This window comes from Thermobia domestica, chromosome 13 (assembly GCF_964235325.1).
Source record: "Thermobia domestica chromosome 13, izTheDome1.hap1.1, whole genome shotgun sequence".
NCBI classification, from domain to species: domain Eukaryota; kingdom Metazoa; phylum Arthropoda; class Insecta; order Zygentoma; family Lepismatidae; genus Thermobia; species Thermobia domestica.
The window spans coordinates 130,063,083-130,088,927 of record NC_137466.1 but is presented as its reverse complement, the minus strand read 5'-3'; the positions used below and the strand labels follow the sequence as shown (position 1 = coordinate 130,088,927).

General features: G+C 33.6%; 1 protein-coding gene across 3 annotated transcripts in view; it reads right to left on the bottom strand.

Moving 5' to 3' along the window:
* The window catches only part of LOC145668505 (putative citrate synthase 2, mitochondrial), a 34,562-nt gene extending 10,409 nt beyond the window's left edge, over positions 1-24,153 (bottom strand). Inside the window, exons 1-6 of one of the 3 annotated variants that reach the window (XM_081736470.1) lie at positions 24,028-24,153; positions 14,952-15,113; positions 13,146-13,343; positions 11,632-11,820; positions 9,659-9,858; positions 4,076-4,208 (exon numbers count right to left, since the gene is read on the bottom strand). In XM_081736470.1, the coding sequence (XP_081592596.1) occupies positions 4,076-4,208; positions 9,659-9,858; positions 11,632-11,820; positions 13,146-13,343; positions 14,952-15,113; positions 24,028-24,072 (927 nt within the window). In that variant the 5' untranslated portion in view covers positions 24,073-24,153. Of the gene's footprint in view, positions 1-4,075; positions 4,209-7,002; positions 7,203-9,658; positions 9,859-11,631; positions 11,821-13,145; positions 13,344-14,951; positions 15,114-24,027 lie in introns of all 3 variants that reach the window. The other 2 variants (XM_081736469.1, XM_081736471.1) reach the window with 2 other exon arrangements.
* Positions 24,154-25,845: the final 1,692 nt, after the last annotated feature.

Below are 25,845 nucleotides of genomic sequence, written 5' to 3'. Positions count from 1 at the left end.
TTTAAGTTCTCCTTTCCCCTCTTTGAGATCGAATTTCGCAAAACACCATCTTAGCCCTTACCTCATTGTTCCTAGTTTCAATAGTCTGGAAGATCTTATCAGCAGTACATTTGTGAGTGAGTGAGCTTACCTTTTCAAAAATATTGATATTTGGTTAACTGACTAGTTTTACGTAAATATACGATATTTTATTGATCTTGTGATAAAGACTAAAATTTATTGCTTTTTGAACAACAATAACAGTGTTGTGATGGTAAATAAAGAAAATAATTTAATTAGCTAATTATACGATTTTACTCTTTTACTTTTTTATGATTTCTCCACGCTGAGAAACCGAATTTTGTTTATCTGGCCGTTTCAGTTTTTGATAAATTGAAACCAAATTTTAAACTTAAGATTCTTTATACTTTTTTTTTTTTTTTTTTTTTTTTTTTTTTTTTTTTTTTTTTTTACATTTTCATACTGCAGATGTTAGTACTTACAACAGTATATTAAATTCTTAGCAAGAAAATTATCAGTTGATAACTTAATCTTTAATATGAATAATTAGTGTTAGAATATTTTAATTATGTTTGCATTTCAAGAAAACACCAATCAAAATGTCCATTAATTCTTTATTGAAATTACTTTGAAATGAAAAAATGAAAAAATAATAATGCTACTTATTTAATAATGCTACTTTTGTTGGGAATTATCCATTACTACAAACTACTACGTCTATGCAGTATTGAACGGGTATTATTCTGCACCCGAAGAGACGATAAGTAATTCTAAAATACTTCCATCTATAATTTCACAAAAAACATGATAGAACTAGATTGTTTATATATATCTGTATCTATATCTATATATATATCTATATCTATCTATCTATTTATCTATATCTATATCTATCTATCTATATATATATATATATATATATATATATATATAGATAGATAGATAGATAGATAGATAGATATACACGAAAAGGGTGTCATCTTGCACAAACTGCTGTCGCGTTTCATTTAAGAAATTATATTTTCTGTATTTCAGCCCTCGTTGAGCCTTTGATTACGATCAATCCGTCAGTAAACTAGAAGGAATTAATTAAACATTCTTCTTTTGTCACGTAACGAAAAAAAAAAAAAAAAGTCTTCTGAAAAGCACTAATTTATGAGTTAACACTTGAAAGCGGGAATGATGTCTATTCAATTTTAAGGGGTTCAGGTAATTTCATAGGACGATTTGTTCTTGTTATATAACAGAATCACTTCCCACTAAACACATCATACTGTATGTAATTTTGTCAAATGAAATTAATTTAACGCAAAGAGTGAAACAGTGACTGACTACACCAGGACTCGAACCTGGAACCTCCGGCATACCGTGCTGATGCGTTAACCACTATGCTACCCAGTCCGCTTCCCAGAATAGCCACTCACTCTCGAGGTCGGCGCTCTCATCTCGGATCACGTGGGTTTGTACTACAGACCCCTGCTGTGATTGGACAATCCTGTGTGCATATACCGAATACCCTATGACGGACGGATGGCTATCTTGGGAAGCGGACTGGGTGGCGTAGTGGTTAAAACATCGGCACGATATGCCGGAGGTTCTGGGTTCGAGTCCTGGTCCAGTCACTCTTTGCGTTAGAATTCACACCTATAGAGGATTTGGTGTGTAAAATAAAGAAAATCGGTTGTTTCCTCCTTTTATTAGTATATAAGATTAATTTAATTTAGTTTGTTCTTAAGTACAGGAAATTTATTTGTAATTAGTTCATGTATATCCGTTACAGGAACTATCACTAAAGGGATTGAAGATGTACAATACGTGTGTAAATCATTGTTGCCAGATGATGGTGATAAAAATACTTTTTACAAATTTTATAAAAAATACCAACTTTACGTATATACAAAATTAAGAATAAAATTATCTTTTGTCCTAATTATTCTTTTATTTGGTAATAAACACACAGTTCCATCTGTGATCTAAATTTCTTCTGTTTAAATTGAGTTGTGGTCCTAATAAAGAAAGATAAAACGCATTCCTTTTCATGTTATTCGAAATGAATGTAGTATATTAACTCGATCTATGTTATGTCCTAATTCATGTAAATGCATTGATTAGACTGACATGAAGGGTTTCTCTCATCTTGTTTCTGATGTATTCTTTCACCGTTGCTGAAATATTTCTCTTTGTCATACCTATATAGATTTCAGTATACAAACAATACGCAGAGTGAATTTCAGGTGACCATAATTTTTCTCTTTAATAGTTTCTTACTTCGAAAGGGAATTATTCCTGATTTCACTGAAAATTTGATTCCAAAAGAGTTGCTGATTTTTTTTATTGTTTCCGAGATTCCTGGGAATATTATAGTTATTAATAATACTAGTATCATTAATGTTATTACTAATTATTACTGTTTATTGATGTAGCTGATATTGTTGTCAATGTTATTTACTATTATTATGGTTTCATTGTGAGTTTTGAAATGAAAAACACAAGTTCACTTTATTTTAAAGAGAGGTTAGTCATGAATATGTAAGTTCATGAATATCTCCATAGCTCTGACCTAATGACACTCGATAAGTCGTTGTGGGGTATTATCAAGATGCAAGTTGCCGAGCGTTGCTACAGAACCTTCGGGAACGACCACAGCTGCAGTCTTGGAACCAATATCACATGAAACCTTGAGGCGCACTCAATTATGTGTTCAACATGATGAAGCACATACGGATCTCTTGGACGACTAGCGGTAAGTTTATTACTAAATTATCCTAATAAGAAACTATTAAAGTATAGGGGCTTAAGGGTTTCCCGGTCATACTGCGCATATCCATGACATCTATTGATGTTAAGTGAAGATTGCTTACTCTGACAATGGAGTTAGTCCAGTAGAATTTCCATGATGTTTTTCATGGAATATTTAAATTTTTTAATGTTGTCAGAAATAAATTTGGTCAGCCAAGTGAAAGAATACATCAGTGACACACGAGGAGAGAAACTTCCATGTCAGACTTATCAAAGTATCTATATATATACTACACCCCTGTGTTCCAATAACGCGAGAAAAAATGTGTTTGAATCTTTCCTTATTAGGACTCAATTTAGAAAGCGGAAGTTTAGATCACAGATGGAACTGCATGTTTATTACTAAATAAAAGACTAACTTAGACAAAACATAATTTTATTCTTCATTTTGTACATAAGTAGCGTTAGTGTTTTCACGGAACTTGTAAAAAGTATCTTTCGCCATGTTCTGGCAACAATGATTTGCACACATATTGAACATTTGCAGTTCCCTTGGTGACAGTTCCTGTAACGGGCATACATTAAATTTATTACAATTAATTAGAAATAAGTTGTTGGTATATAATAAGAATAGGCTAAACTAAATGAATCTTACATGACAAAATTACACGCAATGGGAAGTGATTTTGTTACATAATAAGAACAAATCATCCTATGAGATTACCTAAATTACTTAAGAGTAAATGAACATAACTTCAGCCTTCAAGTGTTAACATATACATTAGTGCTTTTCAGATTTTATTATTATTTATTTATTTATTTTGTTACAGGACATAAGCAACAAAGAATATTTAATTAGTGCTTTTAATTTCAGACAGATCGCAGGCTGAAATATCGAAGATATGTTTTTTTAAATGAAATGTAATAGCAGCGGGATGTAAGGTATTTTTTTGTATTAAATATATACCCTAGAACATTTACTAGTAGTTATAACAACAATATATATAATTTGAACTTCAAATCTTGCTGTTTTATTACCAAGAAACTAGGAAAGAGAAACATACTATACTCAATTTTAATCCAATATAAGATATATATCAACAATTACAGAGATACAATTTTATTTTCAATTACTTTTCTTTAATGTGTTTAGTTTTTTCTTCATGTTTTGGGTATTCATAGATATCTACTACTAGCAAGTTTACTTCTTTCCTTTGCAACTAAAAGGAGCTTTGTTGTTATTCTTCTATATTAAAGACAAATGTACTGGAACCTATTGGAATGAGCTTCGTTTTCAGTGAAATATCCGATATTTAAAATTACAAAAGATATGTACCTCTTGAGTAACGAGACCTCCTACCGGGCCAGATAATCCATTAATTCCAGCCGCAAAAGCAATATAAGGGTCTGAAAGTGCAGACCCAACAATATGAACGGCGTGTGCACTTACAGTTCCCCCTTCATGGTCACTGTAAATGAACAGATTACAGATAAAAGAGCAAACACAATTATAATACAATAATAAAAACGCTACTCATTATTTTAGTAATTAAGAACAAAATAAGCTAGTCTTACATTTTTATATAGAATTAAAAATGTATGATCACCATCAGAATTATGATATAGCATCAAATATATAAAGTGAATCATGTACTTTTGAATATTACTATATATTCACCTCTTTCTATCAATTTAAATCTATTCTCAGAGTGGTTAAATATTACTACACTTTCATCCATTTGTTTTGTTTCAAAAAATTAAAATATAATAATTCAACCCGAAACATTATCAACCAAATCAAATTGTTACTACTAATAGTAATCATGGAGGAATTTAGCTGTAAAAATGTTCTTACAAATTAACAATGTAAATATTTGAAAAAAAAAACGACCAATCAAAAAAATAAATAAATAAAAATAAAAAAGAAACTACAATAACGACATGTAAGCTGTAATTTTTCTGTACATTCCATGCGGTGGAAAAATAAAATAAAATAAAATAAACTTAAAAGTCTGGTAACAATCATGACAATTTCACTATTTTCACCGGATACTCATCAAGCTCATTAGGATTATCATTTTTTTTGTTTGTTTGTTTGTTTGTTTGTTTGCAAATTAGTGGAAGCGCCTTTCTAGCGTTGTTGGCGAGACGGATTTCAACATCTGCGCCAGTATAAAACACCTCCTTGGAGGTGATCAAGATCAAGAAGAAGCTAAACTGTGTCTTTTACAACACTGCAAAGCACAAGACTGTGTTGAAAACTGTTTTTTAACTCAATTTAATTATATAAATTGAAATATTGCGTTTCTATGGTTATTTCTCTCAGGCTAATGAAAACAATGAAAAATAAAAATAAATACAGACGGAATAATAAAACTATAATCTAAACTATAATAAAAATTAAATTCAATGGCTGAACTAGCATGATGGTGCAGCATGGTAAATTATTTACAGTAAGATCTAGAAAAGTATCCAGGGTTCTTTTAGACTGAATAAAAGCTTCAGTGAACAGACAGTGTGTAGACTTAAATAGAACACTAGAAAAATATGAAACATTATAATTCTATTCATAAAGTATCAGTATGTTTTCAGGAAGTTCGATTTTTTTCAGTATCGTTAGACACGAATGTAAGGTATTGATAATAAGATTTCGTATTTATAAGTGATCAGGTTTAGCAGGAAAGATACTAATTTGGGAGCGTTAAAGGAAAATTTTAAGAAACTATACCTACAAATTAAATATAATTTATATCCCTTTATTCAAATTTAGTAAGATCTTTATCTTTGGAATTTCTCTCCTCTCTTACGTCCCTGCCAGCAATAGTCAAATCAAATTACCAACATGTTGACATTAACCAGATACAAGTATGATACAGTCTCTGTTTAAATACATGGTAGTTATTTCTTATCAGTGTAGTTGAAAATAGAAGCAAATTTCTTGCTAATATTTTACCACTATCCAATTCAGTAACTTTAATTCCGAATTCCCAATATTAAATACATTTATTGAACGGTAACTAAATACATTGACACACATGTTATCCTCATCACAACCTTTATTTAGTTTTCATGCTGCAAATACTAATCACAATTATCAAAGTCTCGTACATGCAAACACTCCATTAAAGTTTTCGTTACTCTATTGCTAACAACATTAAGCAATTACTCGATAACTTAAGTGAACCATATTAATATATGTCAAAACTCTTTCTCTTTCTACTAAGTAAAAATCCGAAACTAATTGCATTTGTCATTACTTAAACTCATAGTATTACAATTAACTTTAATTCTCGACAATCAGCTACTATACAAACCACACCATTAGCGAGGTATGTCTCCTATCAGTCACATCTTATTAAACTTGAAGACCCTCATCTATCGCTTTAGCCTAAGATTTCTAGACAAGAATATTATTTCAAATGGTAACCGTGCTTTCCCTCACTAAGGCTGTGACTTTTCAATCACAAGAAGAAAGACGAATCGTTTTATCTAGAATTCTAAGAAATATAGTCCAGATATTTTTAACAGAGATATTTACATAGTGAATCCTGTTTAAATTGGCCATGGACACTTTTGAAGAAAAATTATCCAAATTGTACTAAGGACTTTCAAGTGAGTAATGTATGTATTCTCTTATTTATTTATTTCTGTTTACACAAACGAATGTCCAAGCTCAAGAGATGATAATTTGAAAGATAAATTACTGCACTCGTATTGCAGCATTGAATTAAAACTGTGCAAGCATTGGTGATTCAGTAACAAGTTTCCTGACTTTTCAAGTAAAATACATACGTAAGTATTTAAAAAAGAAAGTAACATAATAAATTAATATTGTTCTTAGTATATATAACTAACATTACATATATGTTACCTTAACACACATTTCATACTATGGGAGCACAGTGGGTCAATGGCTGAATTCTGGTGCGAAGCTTCTGTGGTTTAAACCACATCACGTAAGCTTGTGGTCTGTGGAGTTTTTGGTGTGCTCCCGCTTCCTTTCACATTGTCATTCTACCAATTCCTCCATAAATTATTCACTTTCATCAATCACACGTCACCTTTAGCCAAAGGGCATAAACGTGGGACGTTAAACTAAAAATTTCATTTTTATGTCCTAATATTGAAAAATCTGATACAGAAATGATTCAGTAATTATTTGTTGTTGTTATTATTATTTTCATAACATCTTTAGTCCTAATTTAACTTTTTTTAAAGAATATATAAATGTTGTGTGTTCAGGGTGAAGAAATCCACACGTACCTGTACATTGTTAGATATAATCTCATCAAATCAGTTAAATTTCTGTCATTATAGCCTAGTAATGATGTGAAATTTGAGCTCCAATCCTTATTTGGATCAATAGAACCAACATGTCTACCTTCTTTATATAATGTGCAATATATCGTTGCTGCTACAACTGGGAGTTTACCTATTAGGTTCATAGCATCTTCATATACATACTGAAAAAATGAATATCATTGTATGGAGTATTTTCTGTTCTAAGTTGTTTACCTACAGCTACCTTTTAAAAATACTGCAAAGAAAGTTGTCAATAAACGTGTTAGAGACTGGGCTTCGTGTGCTTATCTTAAATGTTAATACTAGTAGAGTTAAAAACTAAACTGAAATAAATAAAACTTAAAAATTATATTGAAAAGACTTGTTAAATAAATTGTTTAACGTCCATCGTCTATGTCCATTGGATTAATAAATAAGGTGATAAATGAAAATGAATAATGAAAATAATTGATGGAAAGTTCAAAAGAGATAAAGTACTTCACGAAAAGTCATTCAGGCGTATCTGTGTATCATCAAATTCATAAAACAAATTCAGGCTTTGAATTTTTCTCTGTATATATATATATATATATATATATATGTATACACACACAGGGTATTATAAACATCTGTCACAATATTTTAGGAATAGATCCCTCACATCAAAATACGAAAAATAATTCATATGGACCTGTGGTCAGAATGCGTTGTTTCGTAATTATAGGGTGCCGAAAAAGTGAAAAAAATGAACTTTAAAAGTCCATAGTTCCACTACTATAGGACCGATTGTAGTCGGGTGAAGACATCACTGAAGAACTAGTATGTGAGCTATCCAAATATCCATCGTTCAGAATCTCCGGTACTTGAACAATCATTTTTAAAGAGGTTGCACGGGAGTACTTGCTCACTCTCCACCTACCTCTCTAAAAGTTGGGTGTGCAAGTACTGGAGCATTCTTAAATATGGCTATTTGGATAGTTCATAGTATCAGTTTCTCAGTGATGACTTAAACGACTACGATAGGTCCCATAGTAGTTGAGCTATAAACTACTTCTTTCACGTTTTCGGCACCCTATAACTCCGAAACTATCCACTCTTGAGTACAGGACCATATGAACTTTTTTCTTATTTTGATGTGAGTAATCTGTTGCCAACACCCCATATATATATATACAATAATATAAGTAAAGGCTGATGAAAAAATTATATTAATAGAAGATTTACAAAAAGATCATTTATTTTATGGTATGAACTTCATTGCTTTCTGAACTTTAATGAATATTACTTAATATCAATACAATATTGATAACGTAAGCTGGTTTCAAAGTGTGAGTTTGTAGAAAGACCTTCGGAATAAATATTAAATAGTTAGGATTTTTCTATTAGAAATCGCTTATTTTATTGTTATCTGCAACTGCAAGTTTCCATATATAGTTTAATTTAAAACTTACATATTTAATACTTGTCTCAAATAGATTAAATGCTGAAAACGGGATGCTATAAACTTCAAGAAACAACAACAACATATTAATTAGAATTATTTAGACAAATACGGTTTCAAAAAGAGGAAGTAAGTATTTCAAAAACTTTCGCCTAAATGTTTTAAGATACTGAAAACTAATTCGCTGTGCATTTAAAACAATTTAGAAAGATATTTGTACATTATGAAGGAAAGTATGAACTAAAAGTCAATGAATTTTATTTTTATTTTTAGAGGTTTATTTCGATGCTTCTAGGCATGTGGTTAAGAAGTCTTATCACAGTAACATCAACCAATTCTCATGATTGAAGACTGCAGATGTTTAGTATCAAATGAATTGAAGCCGACATTTATTGTAATTAAATATTTAAAAAAATATTATAGCTACTATATTTTTATTAAAGCAAAAAGCTTGAAGTGATGAGTTCAAAATAATGGGGACCACTGTACCAATTACATTGAAAAGTATTTTATAGTTTTGTGATAAATCTTTATTTACTATAATTAAATATTCATAATTGTTATTATGAATATTTCGTTGCAAACAAGTTGCAATTAATGAATTGTTCAAGAAGAAATAGAGGATTTGATAGATACAATGTTTACAAAGAGAAATTTTACAAAACTCACAAAAGAGGCACTAAATTATATATTTCGATAAACATTTGTTTTCAAGGTAACACTAGAAAGATTAGTAAGAATAAGTATAAACTGAGAAATACTATATTATAAATATGATAGTACATTCTCTTGGTAGATTATTAATTGTAATTACACAAATGGCGCTTTTATTAATAAACAAATATAAAAACCTAATAACTATTTGTTTCTTCTAAACCTAAACCTAATAATAAGACCTATTTGTTTCTCCTTTTACTAAATGATGATTACCTGTACTCATTTATCACATTCAAATACATACATTCCAGTGAAACAAAATTAATTATACCTATGGGATATCTTCCAAAATAATAATATATGTGAATTCAAAGGGGTCAACAAATTGTTATAAATTCGTAGGTTTATACAATTAAAAAGATGTACACCGGTAAAATCGTTGTTGTGAATACGTGTGGTTATATAATATACAGGTGTCCATAAGATGTAAAAATAAAAAAAAAATGTATTTTCTTCTGGGGTGATAAAAGCCACACGTACCTGTTGATAGTAAGAAATAATCTCAAATATTCAGTGAATTCTGGGTCTTTATAACCTAACAGTTTTGTAAAATTGTAGCCCCAATCCATGTTCGGTTCAATAGTGGAAATTGCTCTGCCTTCTTTAAATAAACAATTATAAATCGTTGCAGCTACTACTGGAAGTTTGCCTAGAAGGTTCAGAGCATCTTCATATATATACTGAAAAAATGAATGATATTCAATGGAATAGCATTTGCTTATAATATGGTTGAAAATAACACATTTACTTTACAATATTCAAACTCTCCAAGCTATATTGTATAGTCAAAAGAAAAAAATCATAGTGATCATAATGCTTTTGTGGATAACTGCAAGTAGATAATAAGTCTATTCAATACATTTATTTACAAACATTAAATCTGTGTTATATTTTTAATCATTCTTCCCACTTTTAATGCATAAAAATTAAAGTACGGTTAATTCCTGGATGTTCGTGGATTTGCGTATATTAATTTAATAACAATCATGAATATTAAAATAATGATGTGTACAAGTTATTTATATTTTATTTCAGTTAAGTTCAGTTTCAATAGTTAAAATGAAACTTACAACATGCATCTTACTTTGTGCTAACATAAGATCAGATCATAAATGTGGCTAATCAATGGGGAAACGACCATAAGGCATGAGCGGAGCTATGGGGGAGGGCATTGCCTCCCCATTTTTGACAGAATAAAAATGCCACCTATAAGATGGCCACCTACCAAGATCTGTCTAGGAAGTATTCAATAAGTCCGAGACTGACCAAAAGGTCTCTGCCCCCCAAGTAGACAATTCTTAACTCCGCTTATGCCGTAAGGTACTGCTGGAATGAGATTTCCAAGGAGTATATTCAGTGTTACTGGAAGGGTTGAGATGAGAAAATGAAATAAGGAAGAGAAATTGTGTTGAAAGACTTAAAAGATGATTACCAAGGCAGTCTCAAATAGGACTCACATATTAATATACTAAAATAATAATAGAGAGCTACGAAAGTTATTAGATTTAGAATGTGGAAGAAGGAGTTAGAAGAAGACGTACAAATATATTGATGGGAATGGCGACAGTAGGACACAGTGAAATTGAAAGGAAACGTTAGAATTCAGGTAGTATTGAAGTACAATATGGAAATTCCTTATAAACTACAGCAGCCCCTACTGAGGATTTGATCAGTTTGAGATAAGATGATAGTGACAATAATTATTCATACATATATATATATATATATATATATATATATATATATATATATATATATATATATATATAAGTTAATGAGAATGAATTATATATTACAGGTTTGCAATCCAACGGCAGTATGAAAGGTGATCCTCTCTATTAATGGGAAAACATACGAATATCTAAACTAAGACCTATTTCTTGTGTGTTTTAAAAACAGCAATAACATAACACAGCAATGGGAAAGTTATGTTCTTCATAAAGTGGTCAATTGTTACTTACTTTAAAACTTACATTCTTGAAACATTTCCACGTACTATTAGGTAATAATTCGTTTTACGTAGTAAACTAATACTGGTACAAAATCACATGATTAAAGAAAAATTGTAGATTATATTCTATTTTATTGAAGTTTACAAGAATGTGGGAAAGAAGAGTTCAAATCAACTGATATTCCATCAGTATTGAAAATATTTGTTAATGGATTATTCCAATAAGTTCATAAGATTCCATCATTAAATTGATGTCGTGACCAAAATGCAAAGTAAACCACCGGTACTCTCCCGTATTCGATAATGGAGATTCAGTAAAGAAGCAAATCAAAAAGTGAGAAATATAAAAACACAAATTAATACAAATACTTTTTGTTGCTCAATCATTCTGAATATTGTCTTCGCTCAAATATGAAAATGAGATTAATTACGCTTAAGCAGGCAATAACAACATATTGAGAATTATCATCGAGTGCTTGCATAAAATATATTTGTTACTAACCTCCCAATACCGTGTTTTATGAATTCCTTCATTATACGCTTTTACAAATAAACTTTCAGAATGGAGAGCTGTTACTGCAGCGCTGAACTGCGCCATTGGGTGTAAATTACTAGGAAAGTTATGAATCATTGTAACCACATGAGAAGGTAAACTAGCTCTCCTCGCCCATTCTCTGGATATAGACATGACCTATTGACGGAAAAAGACGTAGAATCAAATTCATATATGAACTAATGCTATTCCTTGATTTCAAGTTCAACACAGTATATTTTTTATTCCAATATATATTTTAAAAATATTTCAATCATTTTCAAAGTTTTGAACCAAATATTGAAAAATATACGTATATATGAGTTTTGTGAAACGTTACTTCAAAGAATATGGAATTTCTAGATTTTACTTGATACCTAATATGATTATGCTAAGTTCAAACAATATACAATTAAAGTAAAATAAAGAATTCTTAATTTAATGCATCCAACATAAATTTCAGATTTTGATTTACTAACACAATAAATGTATAATAATTTTGGAGATCTAAAAATATTTTATTGTATAGCTTAGATGGTTATTTATATATATATATATATATATATATATATATATATATATATATATATATATATATATATATATATAATTCTCCTCCGTCTGCAGTTTTACATTGAATTCAAAGATCAAATTCAATTCGTTTTTTTTATCTGAGTTCATTTGGTTTATTATGGTATATATAAATGAACTGAACTGAACTCGTTCTTTGAACTAAGCGTACAGAATCCATCAGCACATGCAATTAAAACGTGGATACGTAATTTCGATCAAACTGGTTCGGCAAAAGAAAACTCTAGGCTGTGTGTGAACTGTTCGTACACCAGTGTCATAAAAAGTCCAAGTCGGTCAATCCGTCACCACTCATCATCTTTACAGTTGCATAGTTCAAGTGTTCGAAGAATATTAGTACAGGACTTGCAATGCCATTCATACAAGCTGCAGATCGCCCAGGAACTAAAGCTCAACAATCATGTTATGCGAAGACAATTTTGTGAATTAATGCTTCATAAGATTCCCTGATTTATCAGCTTGTAATGTCTTTTTGTGGAGTCATCTTAGAACAAAGTGTTCCTTAGTCGACCTTCTACAATGGAAGAATTGAAAACCAAAATCCGAGAAGCAATTGCCGAAATTTCAGTTGAGATGTTACGTCAAACCATGAACATTTTTCCTTTAATTTGTTTTCATTAAATTATTAATTTTCAAAATTTCCTGTTTTTTGAATTACCCTGTTCTTTACCACAAAGAAACATAATAATAGTGTTATTCATTTAACACGTAAAACAAATAAATTATATATTGTTTTGATTTTTTTTTCTATTTTCCATCTAATTAAGAGCATCTTATAGAATTCCTTTTGATATAGCATAACACTACACAGGTTGGTAAGAATAAACTTTAAAAAATAATAGAAACTTCTATAACTCTGGAAATTATGCTAATATTATTTATTTTTGGATTACCTGTGCATCATTTGGAATATCACCAGTCATTAGAAGCCAGAACATGCCTTCAGGAAGAGGTTCTTTACTGCCTTCAGCTCTCGGAAGCTTCTCCAAACACTCTGAAAGAGAATATCCACGAAAATGGACTCCCGCTTCTGGATCAACCATAGATGTTTCATTCAATATTCCTTTCACTCCTCGCTTACCTCTATACATCTACAAAATAACATTAAAATTAGATCACAAATTTCACTCTATCTAGTATAGCATAGTGAAATAGAAATGTTAATTAGTTATTGAAGTTACTTATTTTGGTAGGAAACATTATATTCTGAAGTGTAATTATAGATTAATAGTATTATAAGCAGGAGTAAAGTGAGGGGGAACGCGGGGAGATGGCGTCCCCCACCTCGAAAAAATATGTACGGCGTACCCCAGTTTCTAAAATAAATTACAGTGGGCAAAGATAGGCAGGGGAAACGGTGTGAAGTCAGGCCGCTACCTACCGTTCCCCCACTTTTACCCTTGATTATAAGTATGCAATACGCGTATTTATATGTATCTGTCTACTGTTCTTGATATTACTTTTAATAATTACTGTAATGTAATCTTGATTTAGCATAGGATATAATATCCATTAGCCTATCTTATCAAAAAGGTTGCAAATGCAAATTTTAGCAAAAGCTTTTCTTACGTTAGAAAGACTTTGTAAGCCCTATTACTTATTCCAGTGCACATAATTTTGAGAGCTTAAAAACATAAATCTCACAAAACACTTTTAGCACAGATTCAATTCTATTCTCACAGTTGTAGAATTACTATTCTACATTGTAAATTTAAATTCTAATTTAGGTCTTACAAGTATAATATATCGGATGTTCTAAAAATGGCACCCATGGACCACAGAGCACTATTCTACAAGTCAAAATAAACCAAAAAATGTATATATTTGTATACCTTTCGGGTCCTCGTCTGGAGACGCGAATTGCACTATGTGGCAACGTTGCAGATAAAGACCCACAGATTAGACCAAGGATGTTATAAAATAGAGGATCTGCCCATACGTATCTTCATCATATGAACTCAATGAAGCCAAAAAATAACCGAGCATCGTCTGAGCCGGCACGTCTGATTGGCTACTCTCGTTTCCGCCATGATTGTTGGCTCGAAACATTGCAATCTTAGTGGCGCGAAGTGGGCAGAGTAGGTGTGGCGAAGCTGTGACGTATGGCTTCATGATTTTCTTGTATGGGCAGATCCTCTATTTTATAACATCCTTAGATTAGACCTACCAATACATCAAATAATTACGATTTTTGCCAGATGACAGTTCAAGTCAATAGATGTTGACACTAGCACCACTTATTACCTTAACAATTGATGTAACTGTTCGATGGATTTGTAGAGAAATGCTAATGGTTCCAAGTTAATATGCGATATTGCCACATAGTGAAATTCTGATTCCCCATAGCGGCTGAAGGAGACCCCGGAGGGCATTCTATCACATAACATTTTCGCTTTATTTTGACCTGTAGAATAGTGCTCTGTGGTCCGTGGGCGCCATTTTTAGAACACCCAACATACTAGTAATAATAATTATAAACTGTTAATTATATTATTACTTTAGGCCATTAATTTTCATATTAATTTATTATAACGAAAAAAATGAAATTATTGAACTCACAAGAAAATAATAAATCAACTGATGACAGTAAATATTAATATCATTTAAGTCACAATTATAGCAATTTGATTTTCTGTATATGATAACATCGTCTTTTAATAACAGACAATTTATCTGTAATGCTTGTTCCTTTTACTTACCATGTCAACAGTTATTGAGTCAACAATGAAATTTCCATGCTCCTCGCGAAACTTCTTTACTCGCTCTCGTTCCAAAGGAATCTTTTCATTCAGAACTTCTTTGAGAGATGGACAAACTACAACTGTCATGTTTCGAATATAAGAAGATAATTTTGGACATACCTAGCAAAATAAGAAATATAAGAACTGATAAACTAAAAATAATGTACGTATTTCGTTATTTTTTCTTAACGTAAGCTGAAGCAAGCTAAAAGGCCTAATCGTACTTATACTATACCCATATATACAGTATATATAAGTATAGTGCACAGAAACCAATACAAATTGAGCTGCTATATACTTTTTTAAACGTTCTTTTTTACATCGTTTATTGTTTTACAAGATTTGACAGTGGTTTCAGAATTGATGTTGGCAGTGATCATTTAGGATTTCCTCCGAGGATATTACAATATACGGGGTTGAAACGCACTATAAAAATACTGGTAATTTACATTGGACACGATTGGTGATATGGGCATCGAGCGCCACCTACTGAAATCATTATTAGATGCTGCTACTCTGTAATTGCTAATGGTGGAAAATTGTCCATCATTTGAGATTAATGTTCTAATACTCTTTTTGTACAGGATATGTGAAGATTTAGTAAAGAGAGCGTCTGTGCTCTTCTAGACATCGGTCATCGAAGACATCCTGCAGAGGTGTGACTACGGGGGACAAATAGGGCCTGGCCCTCGAGAAAATCGCTTGACTTCCCCTTCCCGTGGAGTTTGTCTGTTACGCGTTTACTATGCGTGCTTAATACTTAAAACAAATGAATGTTTACAATGGAATATGAAAGAAAAATATGTTTTAATCAATAAATTACATCAATTCATTTACCGCAAACGATTCAAACAACTGAAATTGTGAACTTAATACTCATGGCTGTATCAATTTTATTTAACTTTAAAACCATTATTTTTCTTCGATTATTTTTTTAAAACTATCTTTATCCATCCAACGCGAGGTCAAACAAATGGACTTTTCTATAAACAAAGAGTGTTACCTTGTGTCCGGTTTATTGGTAGTATTTCCTACAATTTGTGATTCTAACTTCATACATAGTCAAAGCTTACGTGTTAGTAAATAGCATACTGCAATAATAATAATACGAGGGCTATCCAGAAAGTAGATTACGTTTTGGAATAAAAAATCAACAAAGTATAGGAAACAAATTTTATTATATACAGATGAAAGCCACACACAAATACTACTTTTCGACATAGTCACCATTCAAATTAAGGCATTTATCGTAGCGATGTACGAGCTTGGAAATTCCTTCGTCGAAAAATTCGGCCGCCTGCGACTTCAACCACTTCGTTACCTCTTCTTGCAGCTGTTCGTCGTCATCAAAACGCTGCATAGCCAGCCACTTCTTCATTGCTGGGAATAGGTGGAAGTCGCTCGGTGCCAGGTCGGGACTGTACGGCGGATGAGGAAACAACTCCCACTGAAAAGATTCAAGAACTTCACGCGTGACATTTGCCGTGTGGGGCCGGGCGTTGTCGTGAATCAACAAGATCTTAGAGCTCAACATTCCTCTGCGCTTGTTTTGAATTGCTCTTCTGAGGTTTTGCAGAGTTTGGCAATACCTTTGAGCGTTTATTGTAGTGCCTCTTTCCAGGAAGTCCACCAAAATCACACCTTTTCTGTCCCAAAAAACAGTCGCCATCATCTTCCTTGCCGACATTGTTTGCATGCATTTCTTGGGTTTTTGGGGAGAACCTGTGTGCCTCCACTGCATTGATTGCAATTTCGTTTCACAGTTCACGTGTTTCACCCATGTTTCGTCACCAGTAACGATGCGATCGAGTAAAGAGTCACCATCCTTATTGTAGGCGTCCAAAAAGTGCAACGCTGCAGCCATTCGCTGATTTTTGTGGTCCTCTGTCAAGATTTTTGGAATCCATCTTGCACAAAACTTGTGGTAACCAAGCTTTTCGCTGATGATTTCGTGCAACAAACTTCGCGAAATTTGTGGAAAACTCAAAGAAAGTTCCGTTATTGCGAACTTTCGATTTTCACGGACTTTAACATCGACTTTTTCGACAAGTTCGGCAGTCACTTTGCTGGGTCTCCCACTTCGATCTTCGTCGTGAACATTGGTTCGGCCATTTTTAAATCTTATGACCCACTGTCGCACTCCACCTTCAGTGATAATGTTGTCCCCATACACTTCACACAGCTGCCGATAGATTTCTATCGGTTTACAGTTTTTTGCTGTCAGAAACCTTATTACTGCACGCACCTCGCGGGATTTTCAATTAACACAGACATTTCAAACCGTCACAGTATCTTAACGGAGCACAGCACGAACCTCTCACTAGCACGGCTAGATGTCGACTGAGCTGCGCAACGCTCTGACCCCAAGATGGCCGCGCTAGCCCCGCCCCTAGCGGACACAGACGAAAACGTAATCTACTTTCTGGATAGCCCTCGTAATAATAATATGTACGTGTGTACCGGTACTTATGGATGTATGGTGAGTTATTAAAACTTTCATATACTGAAACAAGACTTTTAGTTTGCTTTTAATGTGAAAAGTCTGCCCCCTGTTCAAGTCATGTCCCACCTAGAAAAATTTGCTGGCTACACTCCTGACCATCCTGATTCTCATTATCGTAAATTCTCACATGGAACAAAGGGTGAACAATAAGTTTTGCTGTAAGTTTGTGGACATCCATGACCTAGTTGATCAGAGAATAATGTGGATCGTATGCTACGGTCTATTTGCAGCAGGTCGGACTGACGGCATTACAATTTAAACATGATCACGAGATAGGACATTATCGTGTTAAACAATTCTGTTTATTTTAAAAGTCTCCGTTAATGATTTCTCTAGTTCTCAACAAAATTTAATGTTCACATTTTGTTCAACGTAAAGAACCTTAACAATGGGAACTAAGGTAACGTTGATGACTGGAGGGCAGTTGAACTAGGTACTTATGACAATAAGAACTAGGGTGTATTCAATGATAAGGGTTCAAATGCTCTAAGAGTACACAGGAGCCAAGATTTCGTCGATGACCGACTTTAGAAGAGCACAGATGCTCTTTTTACAAAATCTTCACATGTTCTGTAAAAGAACAGTATAGCATCAATCTCACATGATAAACATTTTTCTATCACCAGCAGTTACAGATCAGAAATATGTTCTGGAAGCTTATTCTCAACCCTTGTGTATATATACACAGATGATTATCAACATAATAGAAATATATGAAAAAAGTGCAACTTACCAAATTAATATGATGTTGGACCATTTTTCACCCTCAGAATAGCTCTAATGTGACGTGAAATGGCATCATTGAATCGTGAATGATAGCAAGTGAAATATTATGCCATTCTACGTGCAGTGCATCACTTAGTTCCGTGCAATAGAGTGAAGGTGGAAATCTGCCCCTGATTCGTGTCTCCGAAACGTATCACAAATATTTAGCTCCGGGGATTGAGAGAGTCGAGAGAGATGTTCAGCTTCATCTCACACCTCCCGACAAGACGTGGAGATGTTCCTCAAACCACGCTGCAACAGCTTTAACTGTGTGAATGGGTGTATTATCATCCTGGAATATGGCGTCATTGCCCAGTAACACCATCTGGACCATAGGATGGACATTTCCCTTAGAATGGCGATATAATCACAGGCAGTGACGTGACCGGTAAACTAGGCTATTGCGGCCCACAGCATCACAGAGTCGTCGCTATATTTCACGGTTGGGGTAGACGTTATGGATAATACCCGTCTTTGGGCGCCCGCCACACATAAACACGATCCAGGACAATGACTCATCTGACCAAAACACATGTTTCTAGTCACCAGCAGTCCGTGTTGCATGTTCATGGCATCATCAGCGTCGTTGTAAAGCGTTATGGTCCCATATAAGCAGTTTCGTCAGTGCTAACCGACCCCGTATGTCCATGTCATGTAACTCAGGGCGGACTGTGATCGTCGACACATGCTATGGGAGGTTCTGCTTAAGTTTCTCTGTCATTTGAACCACAGTCGAATGATGACGATTCTGAGTGACAATCCGCTTTAATGCTCTTCGTGACCTGTCACTGAGAGTTTTCGTCCGACTACTATTCCTCTTCGCCGGTGTGGTTTTCTTGTGAGTTTTGTAGACCGTCATCACTTTGGACACTGTCCCTCGCAACACAACCAATACACTTGTCACTTTCGTCACGCTCGCACCATATAACCGGCCACTAACAATTTGCCCCTTTGGAAATCAGATACATCTCTCATTTTGCACTATCATTGTCTGTTCAGTTCTCTACACTTTACCGTTCCACTACTCTTCAGTACACACGAGCACGAACACTCAGCACTACGATTAGCACCTGACCGTTGCCAACCCAGAAATCTGAAGTGTTTCCAACTCAATTGTTTCTATTATTTTGTTAACAAACTGTACGTTACATCATAATCTTGTATTTATTGACATGGTTTGAAGTAGTAAATTACATTCAACATTTGTAATCGTTAGCACTTTCCACTTTTTTTATGTCATTGTTCTAGTAGTATACAGGTTATTGAGATAATACATAAGTTAAGCAACGCTGTGTTTAATTGATATTTTTGGACTCTCTAGATAGTGTTAGAATTCTGGAGCTCTCAGAGCGTTACGATAGCTATTAGGTGCTATTTAAATGAAAGAAGTACGGACTCTAGAACAAACGTCAATGGCGGTAGCGATTCCAATGTGCTGACCATAGATCTCCGAATTTAAAACCATCAGCTGATAGGTCTAAGTCCTCCAAACCTTCTTACCAGTGTAATTTTAATGTATTACATTCATATGTACTGTATATTCACATTTATATAAGGTTGTATAGTATACTTATAGATACATTTGTACGCCTTTGATTTTTTTTTTTTTTTTGTTTTGAAACTTGAATAGCACATTTGTCATAATCTCTCAAATATTTCAAGGTTGTATAATAGTCATAGAGTGTTTCTGACCGATTCATACTTTGCCAAAATGGAATGATATTAGGATCCGTCTGAACGACAACTAATGTCAAGCAACAAGTTATGTATATCTGTATGTATTAATGTAGGGTAGTTTTTAACATTTTATTGTGTATAATTATTCATTTATTTTAAAGGGATCAAGGGACAAAACAAACAAACAATTCAAGACATATGTTTTTTATAACAGTTTTCACTAATTTCGATTCGAGGATTCTATATCTAGAATATCGATAAATGTTTTAGAGGTAGCCTGTAAATTTATATATACATATAGGGTTTTATATGTATTTATATGTATATATTTAGGGTTTAAATATATATTAGCTCGACATGAAAGTACTGTGCACAGTGTGCAGCACTGCAATACTGTGAAATTACAGCAAAGTTATTACAATTACATATTCATTGAACTATTTAAATTGGTGTCAAAATCGAATCATTTTACAATCTTTTCTCAATTTCACTCAATTTATTCCGCACCTGCACAGTATATTATATTTCCTGATTCAAATAGTCAGTGGGGAAAAAGTTCTATTAATCCCCTAACAAATCTACTGCGACATTACATTAATAGTACTTATTTATAAGTAATATCAGATGTCGTATATCGTACGTAAACCATAAGTAGGTTTTAGGTTCATTTAATTTAAGCTTACTTTGATTAATGTTAACAGTAAAATGGAAAAGTAGAATAGAATATAGCAGTTAACAGTAAAATGAAAAAAAAAGTAGAGTAGGAATATGGCGAAGTAAAGTAGAACTAACTAGAAATAAGTTAAGCAGGTTCAACTAAACTAGAATAGTTTAAGTTAGGTTAAGTTAGTACGCTGTTAATAACTGATTACTAGCATGTTAGTAGCTAAATACTTTATACTTTTTCTTTAAATAGTAGTACACTATGATCACGTTGTAATATTGTACTCACTCTATCCTCCTTCTATCCTGCTTTGTACTTTCTTCTTCTAAAACTCGTATATCATAAAATGAAATCAATTTCTTTTATATTGATTTCTCTGTCTGAGATATTAGATTTGAACATAAATTTCAAAATTACCCTAATCCAGAGTAAGTTATATGTACAAAATTGGCATCTGCGAAAGAGTTACTTCAAGGATTTTTGAGTATCAAAATAAATAATGGATTGTCGTAATGAAACAAAATCAATTATCATCTATCGTTTATTGTGAAACAAACACAACTCTTTTAGAGAAAATAAAGAAAAAAAACTTTCAAAGTTTTTTTTTTAATTTTCAAAACAACGAGGGAGGAAATTGTTTAATAGAAGTAACAAGTAGCAGTGTTACGTGTACGCCACGTGAAAGAGTTTGGTTTACATCGCGTGATATTTTCTCAAGTAATATTGAAACAGGAAATGGCAAATTTCTATAATTTTCTCTTTAAGTAGAAATATTAAATGGAGATGAAATATACTCTTGGGGCGCTTAATTGATTCTTTGATTGCAGAAAACCTCTACTTACTGTTACCGTTTTTACTGTGTAACAATCAAGTTGAAACCGGAAGTAGTCGATTTCTACCCACTTGCGGTTTTAGTAGAGATTAGAACTTAGATTAAATATATTCTTGAGACGCTTAAATTATCACAGAGTACCACTTCTCGATATTTTTACGGTTTTTATTCTATGATGATCATCTTTAAAACCGAAGTAATTGATTTCCATCCCTTCCGGTTTTAATAGAGAGATTAGAGTGAAAATGGAATTTATTTGGGGGCGCCAATTGATTGCAGAAAACAACTTCTCGCTAACTTTAACCGTTTTTACTTTATAACAATTAACGTTAAACCGGAAGTGTTGATTTGTCACTTCCGGTTTTAGTAGAGAGATTAGAATGAAGATGAATACATTCTTGAGACACTTAATTGCTTATAGAAATCCGCTTCTCATTATATATTACGGTTTTTATTCTGTAGTGATCATCATTAAAAGCAAAATTGCATGATTTTCTTCTATTTTTTGATTTAGTAGAGAGATTAGAGTGGATAGAACTTATTTTTGAGACGCTTAATTGATTGCAGAAGACAGTTTCTCGCTATCTGTTACTGTTTTTACTTTATAGAGATCAACGTTAAAACCGGAAGTAGTTGAATGGTGGTTTCGGCATTTCAAAAGTAGTGATTTCGATGTTACAGACAAGCAACATGGAAAACCGAAAAAATATACAAAGAGGTGGAATTGCAAGCATTGTTGGACGAAGACGATTCGCAAACACAAAAATAACTTCCCAAGCAATTAAGCGTTAGTCAACAAGCTGTTTCCAATCGGCTACGAGAGATGGGAAAAATTCAAAAGCCCGGTAGATGAGTATCACATAAATTGAACGACAGACAAATGGAAAAGCGTAAAAATACAGATTTTGCTCGCTCGATACAAAGGGAAGTCATTTTTATATCGTATAGTTACAGGGGATGAAAAGTGGATTTATTTTTGTGAATCCGAAGCGCAAAAGATCATGGGTAGACCCAGACATTCCATCCACATCGACCGCAAGACCAAATCGCTTTAGCAGAAAGACGATGCTGTGTGTTTGGTGGGACCACATATGCATTGACCGATTTGAACCGTTCGCTGCTTGAAAAAGGCCAGACTACCGAAAGAGACAACACAAAGTCATATTTCTTAATGACAACGCTTCACCACACAGCAAAACCAGTTCGCGACACGTTGGAAGCACTCAGCTGGGAAGTTCTACTCCATGCGGATTACTCACTAGACTTAGCTCCTTCGGATTACCACTTGTTTGCATCGATTGGTCACGCACTTGCTGAGCAGTGCTTTGATTCGTACGAAGATGTGAAAAATTGGCTCGAAGAATGGTTCACAGCAAAAGAGGAAGATGTTTACTGGCGTGGTATTCACAAATTACACGAAAGATATGAAAAATGTATAACAAGCGATGGAACATACTTTGAATAAAGCATTTTTTTGTCATTCTTCCGAAGTTAACATGTTTGTTTTAGAAAAAAATCTGCATTGTCATACTTGTACACTAGGTATTCATGGGATGCTTAATCGATTACAGAAAACCGCTTCTTGCTATCTATTAGAGTCTACCATTTTTGCCTTATAGTGATCGACGTATAAACCGGAAATGGCTTATTTCTACCACTTCCTCCTCCACCAATTAACTCGATTTTTAACTTTTAATCCGCTACATTTTGACCAAATTTGATTGTCATTCATTAATTTGTTCATTATTTTTATTTTATTTTATTTTTTGTCTTCCGGACGAATAGGGCAAATATATAAAGGAATTTTTGAAAACCAAACTCCTTAAAAAATTAGTAACAAACTACAACTGTGTAAGCTAGACAGAACATTTTTATTAGTGCCCATTCGCTCGTGTGCATCAATTGTCATTATGGTTGAGATTTATCTTTAAAAGCAATATTGATGGAATGCTTTTGTTGCGCAGGATACGTATTATATGTTACCATCTTCAAACGTGAAAGTATTAGGAGCAACTATAATTTACAATGGGTTTTGCTTGCAGTCACAAAAGGCACAACTGTATTATGTAGGCTAATAAAGAAAAACGTTATTAAAGTTGCATGGGTAGTGTAATTTAGCTCTTTTAGTGGCGATGTAGTGTGGCAAGGAATGACATATTATGAGGATTGATATTGGATGATGGTCTATGCAGCCGGGTGGTGGTTCAGAGCCTATGTTAGTAGTAGGTTCTACTATTACCTCTGTTGCACAAGGATGCGAAAAGAAACCTCAAAAAAGGTTACAAATTCTTCAATTATGTTATCAAAGTGACTATGGTAGGCCTTAAATTTATAACAAAGGTAAATTGATTCGACGAAATATTATGTTAAATTTTTTCATTACTGTAATAGTTTATTTACTAATCTAACTGTATTCTATTTCCGTATATTACTAGGTATGGACAACTGTCTGTTTCGCCTATAGTACTCAAAATCATTTTAAGATAATAAGAGTGTAGTAGTATGATAGTATAAGAAGCCATTTTGTGATAAACTACCTAGTTGCATTATTTTGCAATATGCAACACACATCTAAAAAACGACAAAATCTTACATGTTGCACAACAAAGTTAATTGTTCTCAGCTGACTCACTGCCATTTTCGTCTTCCAATTTCAATTACAACTTATTCTCTTAAAGAGGTATTTTCATCTTCATCCTCAGCCTATCAGTGAATTTTGCTTTTAAGTGCAGTAGTTATTTTCACTGGCTAGTGATTTCAATTCATAGCATTTTCTGCCAACATATTAAACTACTGTTTATAAGGCTAAACAAAGATGTGATTTGAGTAGTGACTTCTGTGATCCGTAGTTTACAGATAATTATCAAAATAATGGAAACACCAAAACAAAATACAACATACTTTCTTAATAATTATTCGTGTATCTCATGAGTAATTTCCAAAGGAATAGTGCAACATACTTCATGTAGTGCAGTATTCAGTTTCATTAGCGATGAGGCAGAAGGAACTTTGTATCGAATTCGCTGCTCTAAAACTGACTATGAGTTCTTTCGTGGTTAAGCCGTGAGCGTACGTGCCTTTGGCGTGGGAGACCCGGGTTTAATTCCCGGCGGGAGTTCATGTGGTTCGAACTCCACGTTAATCGGTAGATCCAAGCAGGCCGGTAGCCAGCCCCAAAATTTAGGGGGGGCTCGGCTGAAGTTAGGGGGGGCCCTTTCCAACAATATTATAGTTCATCACCATATTATAGTTCATTTGCAAGACTACCGTGAAAATTTTAGAGGGGGCCAGAAAAAATTTAGGGGGGCCCAGCCCCCCTAGACCCCCTGGATACGGGCCTGGATCCACGTCTCATATAGCCTCGCTGCTGAATGGGACGTTAAATTCCAAATCAACACAATTCAACTCTAAAACTGACTATAGGGAGTTCAGTTGATCTTTGTTATAATTAAAATACAGCGTGTCTGGAGAGAGATGATATCGCTGCATTCTTGCCCCCTACCCAACACACTCTAGCGTGCTCACTCCTAGGGTGTGTTGGGTAGGGGGCAAGAATGTGGCGATATCATCTCTCTCCAGACACGCTGTATTGTAATTATAACAAAGATCAACTGAAGCGTTTGGGAAAGAAAGAAAAGTTCGATATTATTTTCCGTCCTAATAACATGTTGAAATTTTTTGCTCCTCCCAGAAAATGAAGCTGGTGTCGTTACTGACTATAGGAGTTTAAAAATGTTCAAATTAGGAGTTGGAGCGGATTAAGGAACGTACTGAAGTTCATCCTGACGTTCCCACTGGCGTAAATCCCGGGGGGATGAGGGAAACATGTCCTCTCCAATCTTGGAACTGTGGGGACTGTCCCCCAATAATCCGATATGAAATTGATTTTTGGGGAGAAATGTGATGATTTGTGTCTGATTGCCACAAAGGAAAGTGAGATAAAATTGATGTTTCCCCCAGAATAAGACTGAAATCTGCCCGCCTCCCAATGTTGAAGACAACTCTGCTCCCCTGATCCTCCACAGCATTGTTTTTCAATTTCATAAATATTTTGAGTACCGCTTTAAATGATTTGAGTACCCTTATATATACACAGGCGCGGATCAAAGGGGGCTATGGGCTATAGGGGCTATACCCCCTTGACGCTCAGGTATACACTGGATAAAATGGGTTTCAATACTGCTTTATACTGGACCTTACCCCCAATGTTGAAGGCAGATTTGCGCCGCTGGACGTTCCTTTAACAACATTGCAACAGGACTAGGTATATTGACAAATTCTGACATTAGCAAACACCTGGGACCTCATTCCGTGTCGATTTGCGTCTACATAAAGCAAAAGTTGTTCCTTACTTTGACACACTTAGTATAGCTCTTATAATTTTAATTGCATCATTAGTGACGCGTTGTGA